This window comes from Diceros bicornis, chromosome 12 (assembly GCF_020826845.1).
Source record: "Diceros bicornis minor isolate mBicDic1 chromosome 12, mDicBic1.mat.cur, whole genome shotgun sequence".
In the NCBI taxonomy this organism is placed as follows: Eukaryota; Metazoa; Chordata; class Mammalia; order Perissodactyla; family Rhinocerotidae; genus Diceros; species Diceros bicornis.
The window spans coordinates 50,464,984-50,487,308 of NC_080751.1; the positions used below are offsets into that span (position 1 = coordinate 50,464,984).

Genomic DNA, 22,325 nt, shown 5'->3' on the forward strand with positions numbered 1-22,325 from the left:
CTGGCACACAGCACTAACGCCATAAATACTTGTCCCGGAAAGAAAGACTGAGTGAACACACCTCTTTCAGAAAGCGTTGCTAAGAGAAATGCACCCAGTATGACACCTTGCTCTGTCTCCCCATAGAGCATTCTGATCCAGGCATGAGAAGCAGCCAAGGAATTGAGGCTCCTCTGGACCGTGAATACTTTTAGGAATGTGAGCTCAGACTGATGGTCCTAATTATATTCAGTGATAAAAGTGGACAGGAGAACACTCAATTGTGCTTTTTCTTTCTTGTTTGGACAAGGTACATTATCTCTGCCCGTAAATTCACATTGCAATCCCATATGTGTAGTTTTAAATCTGAAAGTAATGAAATTCATATTACAATCCCACTCATGGTTTTAAATCTGAAAGTAACAATGAAGGAGAAACAGTATGAACGTGCACTACTTGTTTCAAGTTATCATCTTGTAAACATTTCAAGGATTAACATGTTTTGAAAGAGATGGTTTCTACTAAAATAGTTACTAACATGTACAAGTAAAGCATACTAAATTAGTGAAATACTTTAGTTTTTCTGGAATCTCACAGTTGGGCCAACATCCCATCCTCTCACTTTAGCCTACTTGAGGAGACAATAGGGGAGAGAAAACTTTTGGCCTTCTTGCCAAGGAAAACGGAGAGCTGCAGTGCTCGAGTGTGAGAGGGGAAAAGTTAGTGAAGTGTGTGTGTGTGTGTGTGTGTGTGTGTGTGTGTATTTGGGGGTGTGTGAAGGGAACTGCAGAAGGGTAGGGAGGTAGAATGTCTCTGTGTTAGGGGGACGGGGTAGGGAGAAGGGAAATGTGTAGGGCAGATACTGAACACCTCCACCCAATTCATATACAGATACCACAAGAAGAGAGGGGGACCTTGAACAGGAGGGGAGGCAACAACAAATTCATTTTTATATCCTCTATTTGCATGTTCAATGGCCAGTTAAATAGCTGGATCTGGACCTTGGAAGAGAGTTCTTTATGGAGGAATAGATAATAGAAGTCATTCATGGCCATGGCAGATGTTGCTTAAAGAGATTATGTTGGGTAAGAATCACACTAAGGATAGAATCTTAAGGAACACAACATTTAAGAGGAGGGAAAGTGAACAGAGATAATGCACTAACGAGACTGAAAAGCTGCAGCCAGAGAGGTGGGAGAAAGTGATGTCATGGAAACCAGGGAAGGAGAAAGTAACAAGGAGAGTACACCAACAAAAGACCAGGACCAGAGGATTCCACTGGATTTGGCAAGTACAAAGGTGAGAGACTGTATCCAGAGCTAAAGCCAGAACAAGGAGGGCAGCAGAGAGCAGGACAAGAGGCTTACAAAGAGAGAGAAACATGAAAACCAAGACAATTATTAACATCATAAAAAACAAAAACCCCAATCATAGTATCCTAATACTTATTGTGAATACCATTTGCACAGGCAAATAATGTTAATAGAGAATATTCACTTAACCAAAAATTTTAATCTAAATATGTTGGAAAACACAAAAGGGAAGTAGTGGAAGTGCTGGTATAAGAGAGTTAAGTCCTCATTTACTATAACAGGAAGTCAATAGATGATACCTAACTTTGGCTAATAAAAAATAGCAGTATATAACTATTATTATGAAATATGGAAATGTGCAAACGGCAAAAGAAAAACTAAAGGGTGTCTCCCCTTTGGGGAGAAGTATCTTGAGGAGCAGGGAAGGGTGGTGCAGGAAATTGCTGTATTTTGCTATAAGCCTTTCACTGCTACTTAACTTGTAGAATTGTAAGTATGTTATTTTAATAAAACAAAAACAATTTAAAAATAGAGAAAAGGCAAGAATAAATACATGCAAAGACTGGCAAAGATGAAACAAAACACGATGGCACACATGAATATTCACTTGAGACTTTGAATTTACGTCCTTGGCTTGTGTGGGTGGAGGGAGGAGGGGGTAGTGCCTAAAAGAGGGACTGTGAGGGCTGTCGGGGTGCTGGTAGTATTCTGACTCATGCTTTGGGGGCTGGTTACACAGGTGTGTTCCCTTCGTGAAAATTCATATGTTTACTTATGATCTGTATACTTTTCTGTATTTACATTATATTTTAATAAAAAGTTACTTAAAAGGTTATTTCCTGCAATTAAGAAAGCCCCATGAACTGAAGGAAAAAATTGAGTTATTAAAATACATTAACAAATGGAGCCTAAATGTAATCTTAAAAAGTGGTTTTAGAGTGACAGAAATTATTTTAAAAACTATTAGAGTAATTTTATAATTTACTAGCTAATATCATCATTTTCTTTCCACTAACTAGTAAATGAGAAAAATCACATTATCCAGACTGACTACAAAAACAATAACTTTTAACTTTTAACTCTTCAATATTAAGAGTTAATATTTAACTTTTCTTTAGAACAGATATTTGTAACTTGAAAGGAGCAAAAGGTATTGCAGTAGAATTTCTTTGATTAAATGAATCACAAAGAGTACAATTTCCTCTTGGGCAATTTATGAAGTTTACCAGCATCACACTCCTTTGCATCATCAAAAGTGAAAAAAGAATTTAAACAGGTAAATGTATTTTATCCACTGTAAATTGAGTAAAAAAGAGTAAATTGTTATGATTATTTAAATCATCAAGCAACTAGTTAAAACTATAAATTACTAAGTATGTAATAAGTGACTGAAAGGTAGAATATTGAAGTTTAAAAATTTAGAGGTGGAACAATTCTTGGGGAAACAGGATCAAAGATACGGCCACTTGGATGAGTTGCTCATATGGAATAAAGAAAAGGACAAAGAATTTTAAGTTCAAAGTACTGGACATACCATCTACCTAAATACCAAGTATTCAAAAACAGCTAGAGCTAGCATGGAGAGGAAGATATACATAATCAGTTGCTGAAGTCCACCATGAATATGGGGGAGTGACTAGAAAGTTGGTAAAAAGTAGTAATGAGGACAGGTTTTCTGTCTACTACATCACAAAATTGTTGGATCAAGGAGTCAACATACATGTAAAGAGCTTTGAAAACTATAAAGCAATAAACCTATACACTATCATGATTATCACTGACCCTCAACTTCCTTACTCCATCAGAAGTGGACAGCAAAACCCTCATTGTTGGCCCACTCACTATGTGCCCCTATATTTCCTTATGGTTCAAAACAGACCTAAAGAAAAACAGAATCCACCACTGTGGTATCAGCCCTCAATACCTCCCTACTACCTCTGTTGTGAGTACTCACTATGTGCTAAGCCCTGGGATAAGCACATGACCAACCTGATTTCATTTAGTTCCCACAGTAACCCTAGGAAGCAGGTACCTTATTATCCCCACTTGACAAATAAACCAAGGCATGAGAGGCAAAATGAACTTTCTCAAGGTTACACAGCTGAGAATGAGATGAGAATGATAAGAAAACAACAATAATGACAGATAACACTTATACATACTATATAGCCCTTCCTATGAGCCAGGGGCTCTATGAACACACTTAATCCTCCTAACAATCCTACAAGGAAGGTGCTCTCATTATTTGCCTTCTGCAGATGAAGACACTGGAGCACAGAGAAGTAATTTGTCCAACTTCACACAAGTAGGGAAGGTGGAATTGGATTTGAACCCGCAGCCCGGGTCCCTCATCTTGCTCTCAAGCATTTGCTATTTTCATTTAGAAAGCACAGCTCCTTACTCCTCTCATTTCTTCCTAATAATAAGTTCTTTTACATCGGAAAGATTTCTCTTTTATGAAATACATATGCTAGTAACTTTGATCATTTCATTATCACTTCTTTGCCAAATCCTGACAGGTTTTTGCAGTTTTTTTTTAATTAAAAATTTCCCCAAGACATTACAGCTAATAAAAAATAAAAAGAAAATAAAATTCCCAAATACAAGCACAAATAACATTGTAGTGAATTTCTATTTTTTTTTACTATGTGTAAAGTTCTTAATATAATACTATATAAACTGTTTTTATCTTACCTTTTTCACTTAACATTATGTCACAGAATTTTTTCCTGTTTTTGTATACTCTTTAAACAGATCATTTTAATAGATTCAAAATATTCCACTGGCTTGACAGACCGTAGTCTATTCAACAATGTCCCTGCAGTTAGTCAGCTGTTTCCATGATGCCATTGTTATTACTATTACTATAAATAACACTTCAATGCATATCTTTGCGCCTAAAGATTTTTTTCACACTGAAGCTTTCCTTAGGTTAGAATTCCAGGCACAAAATTATGGAATCAACGGAATATACATTTTAATACTCTGGAGATAAGTTTGATACTTTCTGAAAGGGCTAAATCAAATTAGATGCCCATCAGTAGTATACGAAAACATGTCATTTCATTGCATATTACCAGCATGGGATGTATTATTGTTTTTTAAATCCTTGATATTTTGTCCTACTAAAGGTATATGCAGCTATTATTCTGAATTTTATTTCCTTTATTATTAGTGAACTTAAATTTCTTTCCAAATGTTTGAGTAAATATATTTCCTTTTTAAGATATTTAAATATTTCTTAATTTGTATTGAACTCATTTTTTTCCAATGTGAAAACAGTTTTGTTGTTTGGAGTATGGACATTACAAGCTGATGGACTAACACGTTGCTAGCTCCTCTTTCTGAACTCCAACTCTGTACATCGCTTGAAAAAAGAGAAAGCTGATAGATCTGAGAAAGTAACAGTAAACACGTGAGATACCCTGGGGAGACAGAAACCGGCTTGGTCCTGGTACAGTGGAGAAGAGCAGCCCAGGGTGCAAAAGTGCCAGGTGCCAAGGTTCACGGATGGGCTAAGAAAAGCTTTTTGGTTGTGCTTTTTTTCTTCCACACACTACTCCATATGCCACTTGCCACCAGCATGGAGAGACTGAAACACAGCAGAGCCAGCCCAGTGCAAGCCAAGGACCATGAGGGTACAGCAGGGCAGGTGGCCTGGCTAGGGAGGGAAGCAAATAGCAAAGACCCCTGTGGCCTGGTGGGCCCCCACCTGCTGAGGCTGAATGACTACTCAGGAAGATGGGCACTGGAAAGAAAGAAAGAAAGCCTAGCAGAGAAAAGGGAGATTTCCTGAGCAGCCAGTCCACTTGGTGGGGGTGGGAGGGGGCAGTGGCAAAGTGTATCCATGGGGTGAGTTCTCCCTATGGTGCAAACTTACCAGGAAGGGCACAGGTTAGGTCCTGGGCTTGCTTTAGTCCCTACCACCAAATATGCATTACCAGTAGAAAGCCAAAATCCCCAGGGGAGTATGAGCCAACAGGGGCAAAATTAAGACATCTGAAAAGTGCAACCATAATGAAATAAATAAATTGAACAACCTACATGAAAAAGAATTAAAGGGTCCATGTGGAGGAAAACTTTTACCTTGTTTTCATAATAACATATTCTCGGGAAGATAAGAGGGAAAACCAAGGGCATGGTGAGATACCTGGGTAACAGTCTATATGGGGGAGAAAAATATAACGTAAGGACCGAGGCTGGAGTGGCTGTCACAGAGAAGGAAAGGTGCTGATTCTGCAAAGGAGACGAGGAAGCTGAAGATGGTAAGGTAAGAAGGGTGAAACTCTGGAAGCCAAGTGAAGAAAGTGTTTCAAAAATGGAGAGATCAACTGCATTCAATACTGCTGATAGGCTGAGAAACCTGAGGACTGACAACCGTCCTTGGATGTGGCAATACAGCCCTCGACAACAGCACGTTCAGCAGACTGGTGGAGAGAAAGCCTAAGTGGCCTGGCTTCCAAGAGGACGGGAGGAGGGCAAGTAGAGACCGCACGGGAAGATGCTTCTCCTGAGGAGTCGGCTCTAAAGAGCAGCAGAGAAACAGGTGATAACTGGGGAGGGAAGTGAGTGTGCATAAACTATGTATGCACAGTTTGAAAACATTCAGAACTTTCAAAAACTAGAGCAATAGATAAACGCATTCAGTAATATCTTCCCATTTGTAATATAATACAAGTTACAGAGGTAAATTTTAATCCATGGTGATTACAAAGGAGGGCCCACTTGTTTTTTTATCTGAAAACTAACCCTAACGGTCTACCCTAAAGATGATTCTTTACTCTGTGTTTATTTTCTTGGGGTTCTGGACACCTGTGTGAATCCAGAGAGTTTTGAACCCGTGTTCCATAATGTGTACATATACACATATGCAATTTTTTTCCTGGTATTTCAGGTAATATTACACTCTCCTAAAGCCTAATAATAGATTCTTTTTAGAAATCTTAATTTGTCCATGAGGGCCTGAGATTCCAGTCTTATTTCTGAAAATTGCATATGACTTTAAGTAAGCGTCTCTCTTTGAAAAGCGTTACTAGTTTTCTATCAACTCCCTCCCTACCTTTTCTGTCACTTCCAGATGTTCGAACCTCTGGTGTTATTTGCTAAAGGCAAGACCTTCATATGCTTAGTTGAGGTCTCTCAGGCCTTCCCTTGGTGTACCTCTATGTATGTTGCCTCTGCTACCACTATAGCTACCAATGAGGTGTGTGCCGGATCCACTCCCTACCTTTACCAACCCCACTACTCTCAAAGCCATTGCTTTCTCCCTGAAAAGGAGCATGACAGTTGTGGTGGGTCAAACAGTGTCCCTCAAAATTCATGTCCAAACAGAACCTCAGAATGTGACCCTCATTTGGAAATAGAGTCTTTGCAGATATAATTAGTTAAGATGAAGTTATACTAGATTAGAGTGAGCCCTAAACCCAATGACTAGTGTCCTTATAAAAAGAGGAAAGGACATAAAGAAGGAGGTGAAGAAGTAGCTGAAGAGGGCGAGATTGGAGTTATGATGCCACAAGCCAAGGAATGCCAAGAGCCTCCAGAAGCTGGAAGAAGCAAGGAAAGATTCTTCCCTAGAGCCTTCAGAGGGAGCATGGCTCAGCCAACACCTTGATTTTGGACTTTTAGCCTTCAGAACTGACTAGAGGGAATAAATTTCTGTTGTTTGAAGACACCAAGTTTGTGGTAATTTGTTACAGCAGCCCCAGGAAATAAATCCAGCAATCTTAAGTAGAAAGACCAAGATAACATTGAAAACATGGGGACAAACTCACTGCAGGGCACTTACCTGGCTTCTACTAATCATCTTCCAGTTTCAGTTCAGGAAGCACTAAATGAATGGCTGTCACATCACAGCCTATCCCTGCTAAGGATGTGACCTCTAGCACCCACTCAAAGTTATTCTTTCTCCATGTGTAGGAGTTTTAAATATCAAATTTCTCAAATTTTTCCTTAATGGAGTATGGTTTTTGTGTTATGATTAAAAATGTTTTCTCTATCCCCAAGCTTATAAAAATATTGACCATACTTTCTTTTAGTGCTTTTTTTCTTTTCCTTTTTCAATAATGATGATGACGACAATAGCAACTACACTTTAATAGCACTTGTATGTGCCAGGCACTGTTCCAAGCCCTTTACGTATGTTATCTCATTTAATCCTCACAACAATCTTGTGAGGCAGGAACTATTATCATCTTCATTTCATGAAAATGAAGCACAAAGTGAATAACTTGCCCAAGGTCATACAGTTAGTGATCGGCAGAGGTAGGTGGAGGCCAAGGGTGTCTAAATCCAGAGTCTATGAATATGCTCTTACCTACAACATAATCCTGCTTCTCAAGGCATGTCAATTTAAATATTTTATCCATTTGAATTTACTTTGGTTTAAGGAGTGAAGCAGAGCTTTAGTTTTTGGTCCCAAATGCTTGGCCAACTATTCCAATATACATTGAATACTCTATTTTTATCCCACAGATTTAAAATGCCATCCTCATCATGGACTAAATTCTCATACTTACTTGAGTCTGTTTCTGAATCCTCTATTCTGTCACATTTCATTCCTGTAGCAGATGTTAACTCTTTATATAATAAGGATATTATTAGCTTTTTATCGTTCCTATTTGTTACAAATATTTTGTCACATATTTTATTAATGTGTCATAAAAATTCCTTTAAGTTTTCTTTTATTACTCCAAAGTTCAGGGAATTTGGGAAATATCCACTTCTATTCCTAATTTTTCTATGAGATGAAAAAATATTTCCCATATATTTAATCCATTTGGAATTCGTTTGGTGTATCATAAAATAATCTAAGTATATTTTTTAAGCCTGGATGCTTAGAGGGATTTCTTTTCAATCAATATAAACAGGGTGATAGTCCCTCACATCCTACCCAAACCAATGCCATGCCACTGATTCCATGTAATGACCTCTAAATCCCTTACCCACATCTCTAATTCATTTAGGTGATATACAACTTTTGTTTCATTCTCTGTCCTAAGCCTACTTCTCACCTCCATCATGGACGATGCTTGGGGGATTCCTCAAGCAGAGAATGACTGTGGGGAACCACCGCTGGCCCCTGAAGAGAGCTGAAGTTTTCTCACATGGAGAAGCAGTGATTCTAATACAAATGCTGAAGAATCCCCACAAAGAGAAAAGCATAACTATCCTCTTCCCCAACACTAACCTTGAAGTCCTTGGCCAAGTCTCACCAAAATCTTTGCTGAAAGCACAAAGTGTTGGCCCTTTGAATCCCAGAGGTCTAAGAGCAGGAAGGAATAGGGCTGCCCTTAGGTCTAGTTACAAAAACTTCCAGAAAGGCTCCAGGCCAAGAATGAAGCCATTTCCCACCTCCCAGCTTGGCTGACTCCCCGTTCCACTTGGAGTTCTCTAAAGAACTTGCTGTTTCCTGGTCTGATAACCCTGACCCTTGGCTTCCTCAAACCTGTTATCAGAGAGAAGTAGGCAGTTTAACATTTTCTTTTTTATTCCTTCAGCAAAAAAAAAAAAAACTTTTTCTTAGAGTGTGGAAAAGGCACGCACAGGCTTTAGGTTAAACAGAAAGTCTCAAGTCTTGGCTTAACTACTTGGTAGCTAAGAAACATCAGCTTTATTAGCTCACCTTGCTGAGCCTCAGATACCTCAGCAGTCAAATAGAGACAATACTTATTTTACAGAGATATAATTTGTATAAAGTATATCCATTCCCTTCTCTCTTTTCTTTCAGGTAATACTCAGCCACCACTTTTTCCAGAACTTTAATTGGGTTGGCAACCTGCCCCATTGCACATCAACACTACCTCCTCTCTTCCCCAAAGAAAACACCAAATGGAAATCAACACAAAGAACATCAATATAAAAGAACACAAATTGCATGATTCTATTATATGACATTCAAGAAAAAGCAAAATTGAACTGTGGTGACAGAAATCAGAAAGTAATTGCCTGGTTGGAGGAGAAAGGGTGGTGGTTCAATCAATTGCAAAGGGGCATAAGAGAACTTTCTGTAGTGATGAAAATGTTCCATATCTGTTTTGAGTGGTGGTTATATAAGAACATATAATGGTCAAAACACATCAAACTAACACTTATGATCTGTGAATTTTAATATATGTAAATTATATACCCCAATTTAAAAAAACTTTGTTATATACAGTTCACATACACATTAATATGATGTGGAAATGTGCTTTTTAACATAAATGTTCCCACAGACTTCAAGGCATGACACAAGGAAAAAAATTGGCATGCCTCAATGTGATTCCTATCTTCAGTTCCTTCTTAGCTATATGACTGATCAAGTTATATAACCTCTCTGGGTCTCATTTTCATCTATTGTAAAATGAGGAATATTTGGTATCCGCCTCAAATATTGTACACCCTTATAAAAGATGATCCATGTTAAGTGCCAGAAATATAGCAAGCACTCAATATATGTTAATCCTCTTCTCTTCCTCTTCCATTTATAAACAGAAAATGGGGTATAATAATGTAATTCTTAAATTCTTTTCCCAAAATGATTGCCCAAGTTATCAAAGGAGGAGGAGAAGGAGGACAAAAATAAAAGAAAAAAAGTAAGAAAAGAAAAAAGAAAAATGCTTATGACTCAACAGTAGAATTTACCCTGAGGAAAGAAGCATGGATATACACAAGGATTTATCTACAAGGATACTCATGGCATTACCCACAATAGGAAATAGAGCAAGGACTAATTATGCAGGAACATGAAAATTTGTTTTATAGTAAATAAAAATATGTATCAACCAGACATGAATATAAATGTGTACTATGATAGAAAAGTATTCCTGAGTGTTACTAATCTATGCATTAATCAAAATTAGGACATAGAGAGAAAGGGGAGAAAATGATAAAGGTAGTATATCTACTCATCCTCTTATTACAAACAGTAAAAAATACAGAACAATTTGTAGCTAATTTACACTGTGTCTGTACTAAAATGAGTATAAATTTACACACTGACACACACATACAATAGAAAAAACTAAGCTGACAATTAGCATATCTTATAAGTAGAAAAAAATAGATAAAAAGAAAATTTTAAAACAAACTAAAATAGAATGGGGTCAGGTAGTGTCAAACATAAGAATATCAGAGTTTTTTTAAAAGACACCTGTTGCCAAACTTGTAGAGTCAAATTAAGCAAAATTTTTTTAGCCAAGATAAAAATATTCCAGACAATCTATCAATTGTCTCGGTCCACACTGACTAGTTGTCATAAAGCACGATGACAGACAGAAGTATGCCATGAAGCTAAATATGACTAAGCCCATCACTAGCCATCGAGACTTTTCTTCAGTGATGATTTAACCACTATGGCGTGACTCTACTCACACCTGCCAAAGATCAAACATTGCCATCAGCATTCTATGACACTTCTGAGGAAAGCTATTAACAGGTCCTATATAAACTGACACATTATCTCACTGTGGCTATTTCTCCATCTAAATACCTGAAAGTTCTCTACTATAAGGTGCTAAAGATGATAGTTAGATCTGAGTAAGTCACTGGTTATCTAGTTGTTATGTTCTCAGTAATATTTCCCCAAATCCAAATGTAAAAATTAAGCTAATCGCTATAACATCTGACGTGTTTAAAGCACTTTGTGTTTCTCAAAGTGCTTTGTTTATAAGCAATATTTCTCATAACAGGAAGGGTTCTTGGTGCTCCTGTGCATGGCAGTGGGGCTGCAGGAGGGAAGTCTCAAGAATCCAAATGCTACCTCTGATTGTTTCTAAAAATACTGATTATTTATAGAAACTAATTTCAAACTCATCAAAATATTCATGCTCAGATGAAATGCTATTGTACAAAAAGAGATTTGTTTCATAACCTGAATTTGAGGAACAAAGGAAGAATCAGAGAGAAAAAGAGATTAAAATATTAGCTGGCCATGAATTTAAACTAAATTCTAATAATTTTCCCAAGGAAATGATAAAACTTTCACCTAAAGTTCAGAATGATATAAGTTAAATACTGTGCTAAAACGGGTACAGGATTAGAAAATTTTAAATGGGAATCAGAACATGATTTGCTATGGGTGGAAATTCCTTTTGATTAGATTTGCTGGAAGAAGCAAGAAGCTATGATTACGATCACCAAAATACGTTTGAAAAAATCCATTTAAGATAAAAGTTAAATCAAAGCATTTCAATTCATGTTGGGAGAAGTTTTTTTTAAGACTTTTTTTCCTTTTCTGAAAAATGCTCAAAATGCATCTCTATGCATTCAGAACTGAGGCTGGATAAACTGGAAAAAAAAAAGTAATCCTGTGCTATAGGATCATTCTTTACATTAATCAAGCTTTACTTCCTTTTTAATTCTTCATTAAAACTTAAGAAAAATAAATTTTTACTTCAAAATGAATTGTATTGACTGAGAATTGCACAGAATTCTTCAGAATATAAATCCTTATTTGCATCTCTTTATTCTTTCTTAGGGAAGGCTCCTGAAAGATTTCTAACCATGTGTTCTTACAATTGCAATGATTTTGATTTGGTATACAACATGCCAAATCAACAACTGAAGTTTTACCTTTAGAATTGACTAACTATACTCAGGTTATTTTTGCCAGAGTTATTTTCTTGGTGTCTACCACCTTGACTACCAATATATTATTCTAAATGTCACCTCTCTCCCCATATAGTTACAGATAATCAAATACAGCAGTATTATTCTCAACATTTGCAAGAAATTTTTTCATCCTGAGAGAGAACTGAGACTCCTAAGCTGGTGGGGGAATGGTAAAAACAAAAGAAAATCTTAAGTAAAATTCTCCAGTACATTTCCAGCTAACGTAATTGCAGGAGATTGGAATGATCAAGGCGGAACTTATTTTATTCTAAATCATCATCTTCCGTAAAGCAACTGTTCCATTCCATTCTTGCCTTTCTTTTGGAATACACACCTCTCAGGTATAAAATCGCTAGATGACTTGGCATACTTGATACACCCATCTAAGTCAACTAAAATCAGCAATATCTTGATGACTTTATGACTCTTTATGATATAGAAGAACAGCTTTTCAAAACCATCTTTGAATAGTTATTTTGTTTGATATCATTAGTTTCCTTAAAACAAGGCGGAAGATACATACATTTACTCCAGAGTCCAACATAGCTTATGATAGTACAAATCTATCCCACAGAGTTATGGTGAGAATTTATTGAGTTAAAACATGTTAAGTGCTTAGAATAGTGCCTGGCACACAGCAAGCCCTCAATAAATGTTAGTTATTATTACTTTACCATGTCCCACTTTGGCCTGCTTTATGTGTCTTGGAAAGCAGAGGAGGAGAAGTGAGAGATAAAATAGAAAAGTCCCCTCCCTTTGATGCTTATGTACCATAACCCACACAAGTCCATCTCTTATGCAAGGAGAGGGGCCTAGACCTAGCCATTTGGGTTCCTTATATAAAAGCAACTCCTATGAGTGCCAAGCATAGAAGGAGGATCAGGATTTTCTCGGGAAAACCCAAAAAAGCCAGTCTGGTTAGCCAATTGTTACTAATCCTTAGCAGATATGAAGGATTACTGTGAGTTAAAATATAGATTTGGAGGGGAAATCCCACTCACATAAGAAAGAAAAGCAGATCAGTTAGAAATTGGAGACACATGACAGAAGATTAATGAGATCAGACTGAACAATGAAGCCAATTCTAAGATGACTCAAGAAGAGATGACACCAGCAGCAATACCAGTAGGATAGAAAAGCAGACTGATTTGGAGAATCACCCCTTCTAGTCTTTTCAGGCAGGAGGGGAGCTTCACACTCCTTTCTGATTCGGTGTGTTGCTTATTCAGCCTAGCCCTACAGGACTCCTCTAGGGCGCGTTCCTGCTCTGACAGTCTGTAATTCTAAAGAATGCTGGAATTGAGCCAGCAGTGATGTCTCAATGAAGAGTGTTGGATTTGGGTGTTTTATGTACATTTTTTTTAATGTGAAAGAAAAAAAACTAGAATTTATTGCAAGTGTAAAATGGAATGGACTACCAAAGTAAATTATTTATATTCTCATGGAATATACTACCCATGTAAATTGTTTACATTTTCCCTGAGATTATAGGAACAGACTTCAGAATGCCTTCTAATAAAGAAGGGTCTTTTAAAAAATTACAGTTGAAGTAAACAAGAGATAAGCACTTTGGAATCTCTGTCCCATCCCCAGTGGTTTGGCAACATTATTGAGATCTGTTCAGAGCCTCATCAGTGCCCTTTGCCAAGGGGCTAAGTGTAGAAGAGAAAGAACTGTCTCTATGGAGAATTTTTAGCTCTATCAACAGGACACTACTAGACTGCCAAGAGACCATGCAAATAGATTTGCTAGGGCTCTTATCCTTTCTAGGATGTAAAACTCTGCTTATGCCTCCATCCACATTTTAATTGATCTTTACACTATAAAATTCAAGTCCCTTCTTTCTATAATGGAAGGTCAACGTACAACATTTAGAAAAGACAAAAAAATATATAAAAAAAGAAAAGTAATCAAAAGGGGTCAACATAGCTACTGCAGGTAGGTAATGGGTTCACCTGAAGCCATAGACCTTTCAGGTGAATCGCCCAGAACCCGAGCCTTAAAGTAACTTGGCCAATTATATGGCTAGACTTGCAAAAGTATGCATACAGGTCAAGGGCTGGGGCTATCAGATAGGGCCCAGAAAAGATAAACTTTGGAACAGCTAGTGTACAAATTATAAGTCATAAGAGGGGCTGGCCCAGTGGTGTAGTGGTTAAGTTTGCTTGCTCTGCTTTGGCGGCCCAGGGTTCACAGGTTTGGATCCCAGGCACAGACCTATGCACCGCTCATCAAGCCATGCTGTGGTGGCGTCCCACATACAAAATAGAGGAAGATAGGCATAGATGTTAGCTCAGGGCCAATCTTCCTCAGCAAAAAGAAGAATAATATTGGCAACAGATGTTAGCTCAGGGCCAATCTTCCTCACCAAAAATTAATAATAATAAAAATAATAAGAAGAACAGTACGGTATTATCATTTATTAGATGTTATTTCTGCTTTTTCATAATTCCAACTTCATCATTTTAAATAGCATATGTTGATTATTGCAAATAAAATGTTACATTTTCAAGATCCTTGACTTTGTAACCCATAAGCTCCTGCATATCCTTACCTTTGTACACTATCTTCAACCATAATTAAACCCACAAGGTCTTGTATATTTAATCCCATTGGATGACAAACACAGTAGCTTCAAGTCTCCCATATTTTCTGAAAGGATACAGCACTTATTGTACTGGGTTAGAGTCAACCAGTTCTGACTTCATCCCATCAAGAAAAGGAACATATCAAACATTTCAAAAAAATGTTAGTCTTCATTTCTATATTGTTCAAGCCATCTGAAAGTATGCAGTAAATGCTTGTTCAGTGAGTTAATAAATGAGTATGGGACTTACTCCAGCTATAACAAATCACAGAATATATTGAGATACCCAAAGTAATAAATAACACAAACATCATTCTCTTGAGTTTTTGCAAGTTGACTGTACATATGGAAACCACATACTGGATTTTCATAATTGAGTCACAGTAATATTCAGTCTATGATTGCACAAACAAATTTGATGTTGCAATGTCAGACTTAACATGTAGCTAAGAATATCTGACTAGAGAAAAAAACACTCTTTTTATATATTACATGTGTTTAACAAAATTTTCCTGTATATATTCAAGAAAACAATTTATATCATAAGTACTAATATAAAATGCAAAATGAAACAACAAAATATAAATATCCTACCTGAACATCTTTGTATTTGTCTCGTAAGTCCAAGAGCCGATGATAAGCTTTAATGGCTTCTGAAAATTCCCCAACATCAGTGCTAGTGAGAATGTAGTTTTCCCAGATCTGCCAGTGTTCATAGTTGCACTTGAGGGCTTCTTGTAAAGTTCTAAAAGCTTTTGCTCTATTGAAGGTCAAATTTTAAAGAGAACAGTAATGAATAACCATAGCTAAATGTATAAAATGCTAATGTTAACCAACTGTCAGTCCTTAATCATTCATGTTAAGAAATAGAATTAAAGGCCCAAACAACCCAAAACCACCTCAAATTTCTCTACAAAGTTTTTAAAAATTTAAAAGGAGCAGGAAATTGCAAGATAAAAACAGATAGAAATGAAACAAGAACAGGGAGATAAGAATAAAAACTAACTAGAAATTTTGGAATCAGAAGAGACACTAAAACAAAAAAAACCTCAACAGGTAACAAAACTAGACTGCACACAGTCAAAGAGAGAACTGATGAACTGGAAGATAATAGTGAGGAATTCACATAGAATTCAGATTAAAAATTAAAAGAGTAGTAAAGAGACAGAGGAAAGAATGAGAGGTAAGGCTCAAACATACATTTGATAGACATTCCAGAGTAAACTAAAGCAGAAAATGGCAGGATGCTATATTTGAAAAGGTAATAGCTGAGTATTTTCCAGAACTGAACAAAGATCTAAATTCTACGATCAAAAGTATATTTTGTATACCAAACATTATAAATAAAGATAAACCAACACCGAGACACACTGTGTGAAATTGCAGAACTTAATGACAATCCTAAAACCTACAAAGGAAAGACAAGTAGAGAACAGCAGATATTTCATTAGCAATAAAAGACGGCAGAAGACAACAGAATACTATGTTTAAAATGCTGAGTGAAAATAACTGTTGGCCTAAAATTTTATAACCAGCTTAACACATCACTCAAGAGTAAATGTAAAATCAAACACTTTCAGACATACAAAGACTAAGAAAGTTTACCATCTACTGATCCTAACTTAAAAGAACTACTAAAGGATCTCCTCTTGCAAAAATAAAAGGGAATTCAACAGAAGGAAAGGGATACAAGAAACGATCAATGGTGAGAACAGAAATTGATGTAATACATCAGTAAATTTAATTATTGAGAACAAAATGATCACTAGTTATTTGTGTTTTAAAAAATAAAATTAAAAGTATATAGACTATATTCCCTGCAATAAATAAGAAGTAAACAGTAAATAGACAAATTAAAAAATATATGCCTAGAAACTTAAAAATGCACTCCTTAAAAAAAAAAGAACCCACACGGGGCCAGCCTGGTGGCATAGTGGTTAAGTTCACCTGTTCCACTTTGGTGGCCCTGGGTTCACTGGCTCGGATCCTGGGAGCGGACGTACTCACCCCTCACCAAGCCATGCTGAGGCGGTGTCCCACAAAGAAGAGCTACAACTCTACAACTATGATACACAACTATGGACTGGGGCTTTGGGGGGAAAAAAGAAAAAAAGAAGAGGAAGATTGGCAACAGATGCTAGCACAGGGCCAATCTTCCTTAAAAAAAAAAAGGAATCCCCAGGGGCTGGCCCAGTGGCATAGCGGTTAAGTGTGCGCACTCCAATTCGGCGGCCCAGGGTTCGCAGGTTCGGATCCTGGGCGCGCACCAGTGCACTGTTTGTCAAGCCATGCTGTGGCAGTGTCCCATATAAAGTATAGGAAGATAGGCATGGGTGTTAGCCCAGGGCCAATCTTCCTCAGCAAAAAAGAGGAGGATTGGCATCAGATGTTAGCTCAGGGCTGATCTTCCTCACAAAAAAAAAAAAAAAAGGAACCCCCAGTGGAAAAGAAAATCAGAAAGTACGAAATATTTAGAACCTAATGAAAGTACTATATATCACCATCTACAGGATATAGCTGAAGCAGTATTTAAAGGAAAATTTATGATCTTATATGCAGTGATTATGAGATATGAAAGATTGAAAATAAATGAGTTAAACCATTCAACTTAATTTGGTAGAAGAAGAACACCAAACAAATGAAAGAAAGAGGAAAAGAATAGAGATAAGACATAAAATATAAAGAAAGAATAGAAATGATCAACAAAACCAAAAGCTGGCTCTTTGAAAAAAAACGAATGAAACAGACAAATGTGTAACTAAATTCCATTTAGAATGAAAGAAAATGGCACAAATGAGTAATTTTTTAAAAAAATAATAAGAGAACACTTTGAACAAATTAAACAAAATGAGCTAATAGAAAGCTAAATAAATCAATAAAAATTAAAACAAGGCTAGCTAATTTTACAGATAAGGTTTACCAAACCATTACGGAATCCTTGTCTTATTTATACAAGCCACTTCAGAAAAGAGAACAAGACTATTAGAAACTTGATATTGACAAGGAATCAACAGAACTTCATATAACCTATTCTAAAAGTTACACATCTCAGCAAACAAAAAGATTCTTAATGCTTTACTCTGCTGGCTGGACAAATACTATAGCTCCTTTATTGATTATAAATGTTTTACTGGGCAATTAAAGTAACCTCATTCAAATGTATGTTCTTAACCTCCTTTTCCAGTAGCCATTTGAGTTTGCTAACTTAAGACTACAAGGTCCACATCCATTGCTTGCCTTGCTGAGCCTCACAGTGTTTCATCAAGGCCCCTTCTCCTCGCTGACTTCAACGCAAATTTTGGAGAAGATGAGGGGGGTTCTTCTGGCCATCCCAGGCCATTGCTCTGAGAGTCATCCCCTTAAGCATATGAAAAGAAGTGTGCCCATATCATTAGTAACTTCCCCCACAAGTCCCTGTACACACAAATCATTTAATCAATCTTTAATATACCTATGATATCAAATAAAATAACTTCCTTACAATTAAGTTCTTTTAGTCTTTTCATAACAGCCAATTCACTGCAGTTTAGTTTTTTATTCTCTACATTAAACAATTTACCTAAAGTTGCTATGGAATGTTCATTTACCCTTGGCCTACCACCCTTCAGAGTTGAAAATGAAAGTATGTTTGTTCTAACACTGTTCTTCAAATTCAGCCATAATTGCTTCTATAGGATTTTCTTCTTCTTTTTTCCTTTCTCTACTCCACTCCCTGCACCCAACTCCCATGTAATAGCAACTGCCTTCAACAGTCTCAGGTAGACTGAGACTCCTCAGTTCTACCATCCACATGAGGAATAGGGGTGAAGTTATGCTACTGGAAAAGAACTCAACAAGCAGCAATCCACACCAAGAGGATCCTTTTTCCTGTATGTCCTCCCACCCTCTAATCACAATTTCCTGGCCTCAAATTTTTTGCAATGAAATTCTTTTTTCATAAGTATCGCTTATTTATAAGGAGCTTTAATTCAGGATTCACTTATCACATCCACAATGGTAGCGATACTGCACTATGAAAGTAATATGGGAAGATGGAAAATTCTCCCAAGGGACTGGCAGGAACATGATGCCTAAGGGCATCAGATGAAACAGCGCAAAGAGTGCTTTAGTGAAGAACCTTGTGATGGCAAAGGGATAGACAAGATGGCTTAAAAGGTCACTTTAAGGCACAGATAGGATTCTTTTGAGAGGAGCAGGAATAATTTACCCCTAAAGTAACAATCCCATGAGTCAAAAATTAGTAACGTCTGGAGCAGCAGCAAAGAAAGGAAAGAGTAAAAAGGCAAGAATAGAGGAGTGATCTACCTCTGACCTTACAACCTCACTTTTACACAAAAACCTATTCATGGAGCTGCAGGAAGACAAGAAAGTGTCAAACTGAAGTGGAGGAGCAACGTGCAAGAACCCCTAAAAGAGAAAGCAGAATTCTTAGCATTAATGGGCTGGAAGACAAGGTAGAGAATCAAGAGACTCACTACATACAAACTTATCAGGGTTACTAGAAAAAAACCCTGAGATCATCCTACAGCTATGACAGGGATTTCCCCCCGCCCCTTGCTTTAAACCAAAAGGGTCTCTAGTGAGTTTTAACACAATCAGTAGCAATCAAGAGCCTAATATTATTTTCTGAAGAGAGTAGTAGAGCAAACAGTACTTTATTTATGTAGATTGTCATCTAAGAGCAACGGAAGCATTTCATGATCTCAATAAAATACAGATTTAATAATATCTTCAGAAATATCTTGTGAATCCACAAAGAAAAATTAAATTAAGTTTGAAAATAAGGCCAAATAAAAATGGAAATCTATCCATCCTTTAATTCATTTATTAAAACTCTGGCAAAAGCAATCCTTGTCTCTTCCCTTTCCTTCGCTTTCTGCAGCTAGTCAATGAGCCCAGTTGGTTGTCTCCTTTATAAACTGGCATCTGCCCCCTTCTTTTTCCAGTCTAGTTATCTCTTGCCCGGACTGTTACAACAGCTGGCTCCTAACTGGTTTCCCAGCCCCCAGTTTCCTCTCTGTTCTGTCTCATACACTGCCATTAGATAAATCTTCCTAAAAAGCTTCTTTCTTCATGAAATTACTCCCCTGAAATCTATGGCTTCCTACTGCCAACAGGATAATCTCAACTTGTTGGTCAGATAATCAGAACACACTGCAGTTAGACCCCAACCGACCTTTCCAACCTTTTCTCTCACTACAGAGCTCACTATGGTCTATAGCAGGACGACTTTACTTCCCATCTCCTGAAGTGCTGCATTCATTCCCATTGCTCTGCATTTGGTCACACTCTCCTTGCCTGAAAGGCTTTCCTCTGTCCCCTCTACCCATTCTTCAAATTTTAGCTTGAGTCCAGCATTCTCTCAGAAGCATTTGTGAACCAGGATCACACACCTTCTCTCTTCTGAGATCCTTACAGGACTACATGAGTGTCTGGCACAGAATAAGTGCTCTACAAATATCACCCACTATTATTATAGTCTTCTTTGTATTTCTCACTTGATATTTGCCACATATTACTTATATTGCTAATCAACTTTTTAAATAATATGGCATAATGTTTTATTTTTAAACCTACACTCCTTGAAGACATTGGTTCATATGTATATTTCTCAATAATGTCTAGTACACAGCAAGCAATCAATAAGAATCTATCAATTAGGTTGACCAACTAAAGGCATGCTTGCTTTGATCATGTAATGAAATTTAGGATGCAAAACTTCAGCATCAAATAAAGATTTCATATAACACTTCTTATTTTATTACATAGTAAATGTTTTTAAGAAATAAACCATATTTAGAATTCAAATGGCTATATTAAGTCATTCTAACTCAAAGATATGGGTGAGCAAGAGAAAAAGATAAAGAGTAAGGCACAATGTTTCAGTGTTCAGTTGAAGAAAATCTCATTCATTTATTTTGGAACCAAAGTTCTTGTATTTGTCTGATGTACTTACTTTTGTTTTAATCGGATGTAGGAAGTTGATAAATTGTTCCAAGCTTCAGCATTCTGAAATGATAGAGAACCCAGTTATAGACTATTCTCATTTAGGTAAAATATTTTAGGCAACCAAAAATGTAACATATTTCCCTAGTTCAAGATGTGCTCTTCACAATCATAAATTTCAATAAGGTACGTTTAAAGGTGTATGAGAAAATTAAATAAATTAAACTTAACTTTTATAATTTAGAACAAAAATAGTCAACAAAATGATATAACTATTACAGCAGTAATTTGGAATTTAGTTAAGATTTTATTTCCAAATTTAGATTCACAAAATAGTTGGACAACTTACAACATAATTTATACAATACATAGATTTATTACAAATCCAAGGCAATGTAAAATATTGCTTTTCCTATCTTAAAAAGCTTTTCTATTTTACCATCATCCTTCATCAGATAGGAGGATAAAGGAGTCTGCGTTCTCCAGCGTTATCGTAAGTATTTCATCAACCAAACATATTTCTCTACTTATTTCTCTATGCAATGACAAAAATAAAGTCTTTATATAAGTGTCGATTCTAACAAGAACAATATGAATTACGTTTGTCCTCTTTGCTCCACTTTTTTAAAATATAGAATGTACAGTTCTCAAGTTCCATACATATGATTTAAAAATTAAGTAACAATGAACCTCTGTTTGCAGACATAACACAGTATCAGACTAGCCTTATCACCATAAAAAGCTACAAACTGGACAAAATTTAGGAAACAACTGTTTTTGACAAGTTTTGAGCACAGGATTGTGATCCCTGAGAGAAGGGAAACAACTGAGGTGTCTCAAGAATCAACCCAGGCTTCTGTCTAGAGGCACTTTCAGGGCTGTAGCACAGAGAGGTAGAAACAAAACGAAGCACAGCATGTTTTACTGGGATGAAGAGAGAGAGAGATCAGAGTTCAGGGCTGAAATAGTGGCTGGAATTTGCAGGGCAAAATACCAGGGAAGAAAGATCTGTGCAGAGAACAAGCTCCAGAAATCTCTACAAGCATCTTCCTTGAGTCCTTGGCTGAATACTAAGCTATATACATGTGCAGGATAAAACTTCTTGAGGCCTGGCAGAGAACAATGACCAGAGGGCTGTGAGCTGAGTGGAGATTCTGGAGGTCACACAGTGCTAGGAGTTATTCACATTCCAACCAATCAGAGTGAAGAATTCTTAATGATCACCTATGGCCCCCAAAATTATAAGTTCAGCCCCAAAAAATGATACCTTAAGAGAAGAGTTATTGGAATAAGGACAACTCCATCCACCCTAACAAAGCTCAAAATCAAGCTGATCCACAAGTGAATTAACTGAATGCCAAAATAAAACTCTACCTCACTTAAGAGAAGACAACAAAACCCAGAAACCCAGCAACATAGCATCCACAATGTGCAGGATACAATAAAAAATTGGTAGACATGCAAACAAGCAGGAAAATTCACCTATAACCAAAGGAAAAATTAGTTAATAGAAACAGCATAGAAATGAGAGAGATTTTGGAATAAGCATACAAGGACTTCAAAGCAGGTATTATGAACATGATGCAAGATTTGAAGAAAACATGAACATAATAAGGGAACGATTAGGGAATCTCAGTAGAAACATGAAAACTGTAAAAAGAACCAAATGAAAATTCTTGAACTGAAAAAATATATTATCCGAAATGATAAGTTTCTTTTTAATTGAGATATAATTGATATATAACATTGTATTAGTTTTAGGAGTACAACATAATGATTTGATATATGTATATATTGTGAAATGATCACTACAATAAGTTTAGTTAACATCCATCACCACACATAGTACGATAAGTTTTATGAACAGGCTTAACAGCAGATTGCACATAAATGTAAGAGCTAAAACA

The 22,325-nt window shown here is 36.6% G+C and overlaps 1 protein-coding gene across 5 annotated transcripts in view; it reads right to left on the reverse strand.

Moving 5' to 3' along the window:
* Positions 1 to 22,325, reverse strand: part of TTC27 (tetratricopeptide repeat domain 27) — a 171,396-nt gene that overhangs the window by 10,628 nt on the left and 138,443 nt on the right. For all 5 annotated transcript variants that reach the window (XM_058551476.1, XM_058551480.1, XM_058551478.1 and 2 more), the window contains exons 15-16: positions 20,429 to 20,481; positions 15,067 to 15,232 (exon numbers count right to left, since the gene is read on the reverse strand). In XM_058551476.1, coding sequence (XP_058407459.1) covers positions 15,067 to 15,232; positions 20,429 to 20,481 — 219 coding nt within the window. The remainder of the gene's footprint in view (positions 1 to 15,066; positions 15,233 to 20,428; positions 20,482 to 22,325) is intronic.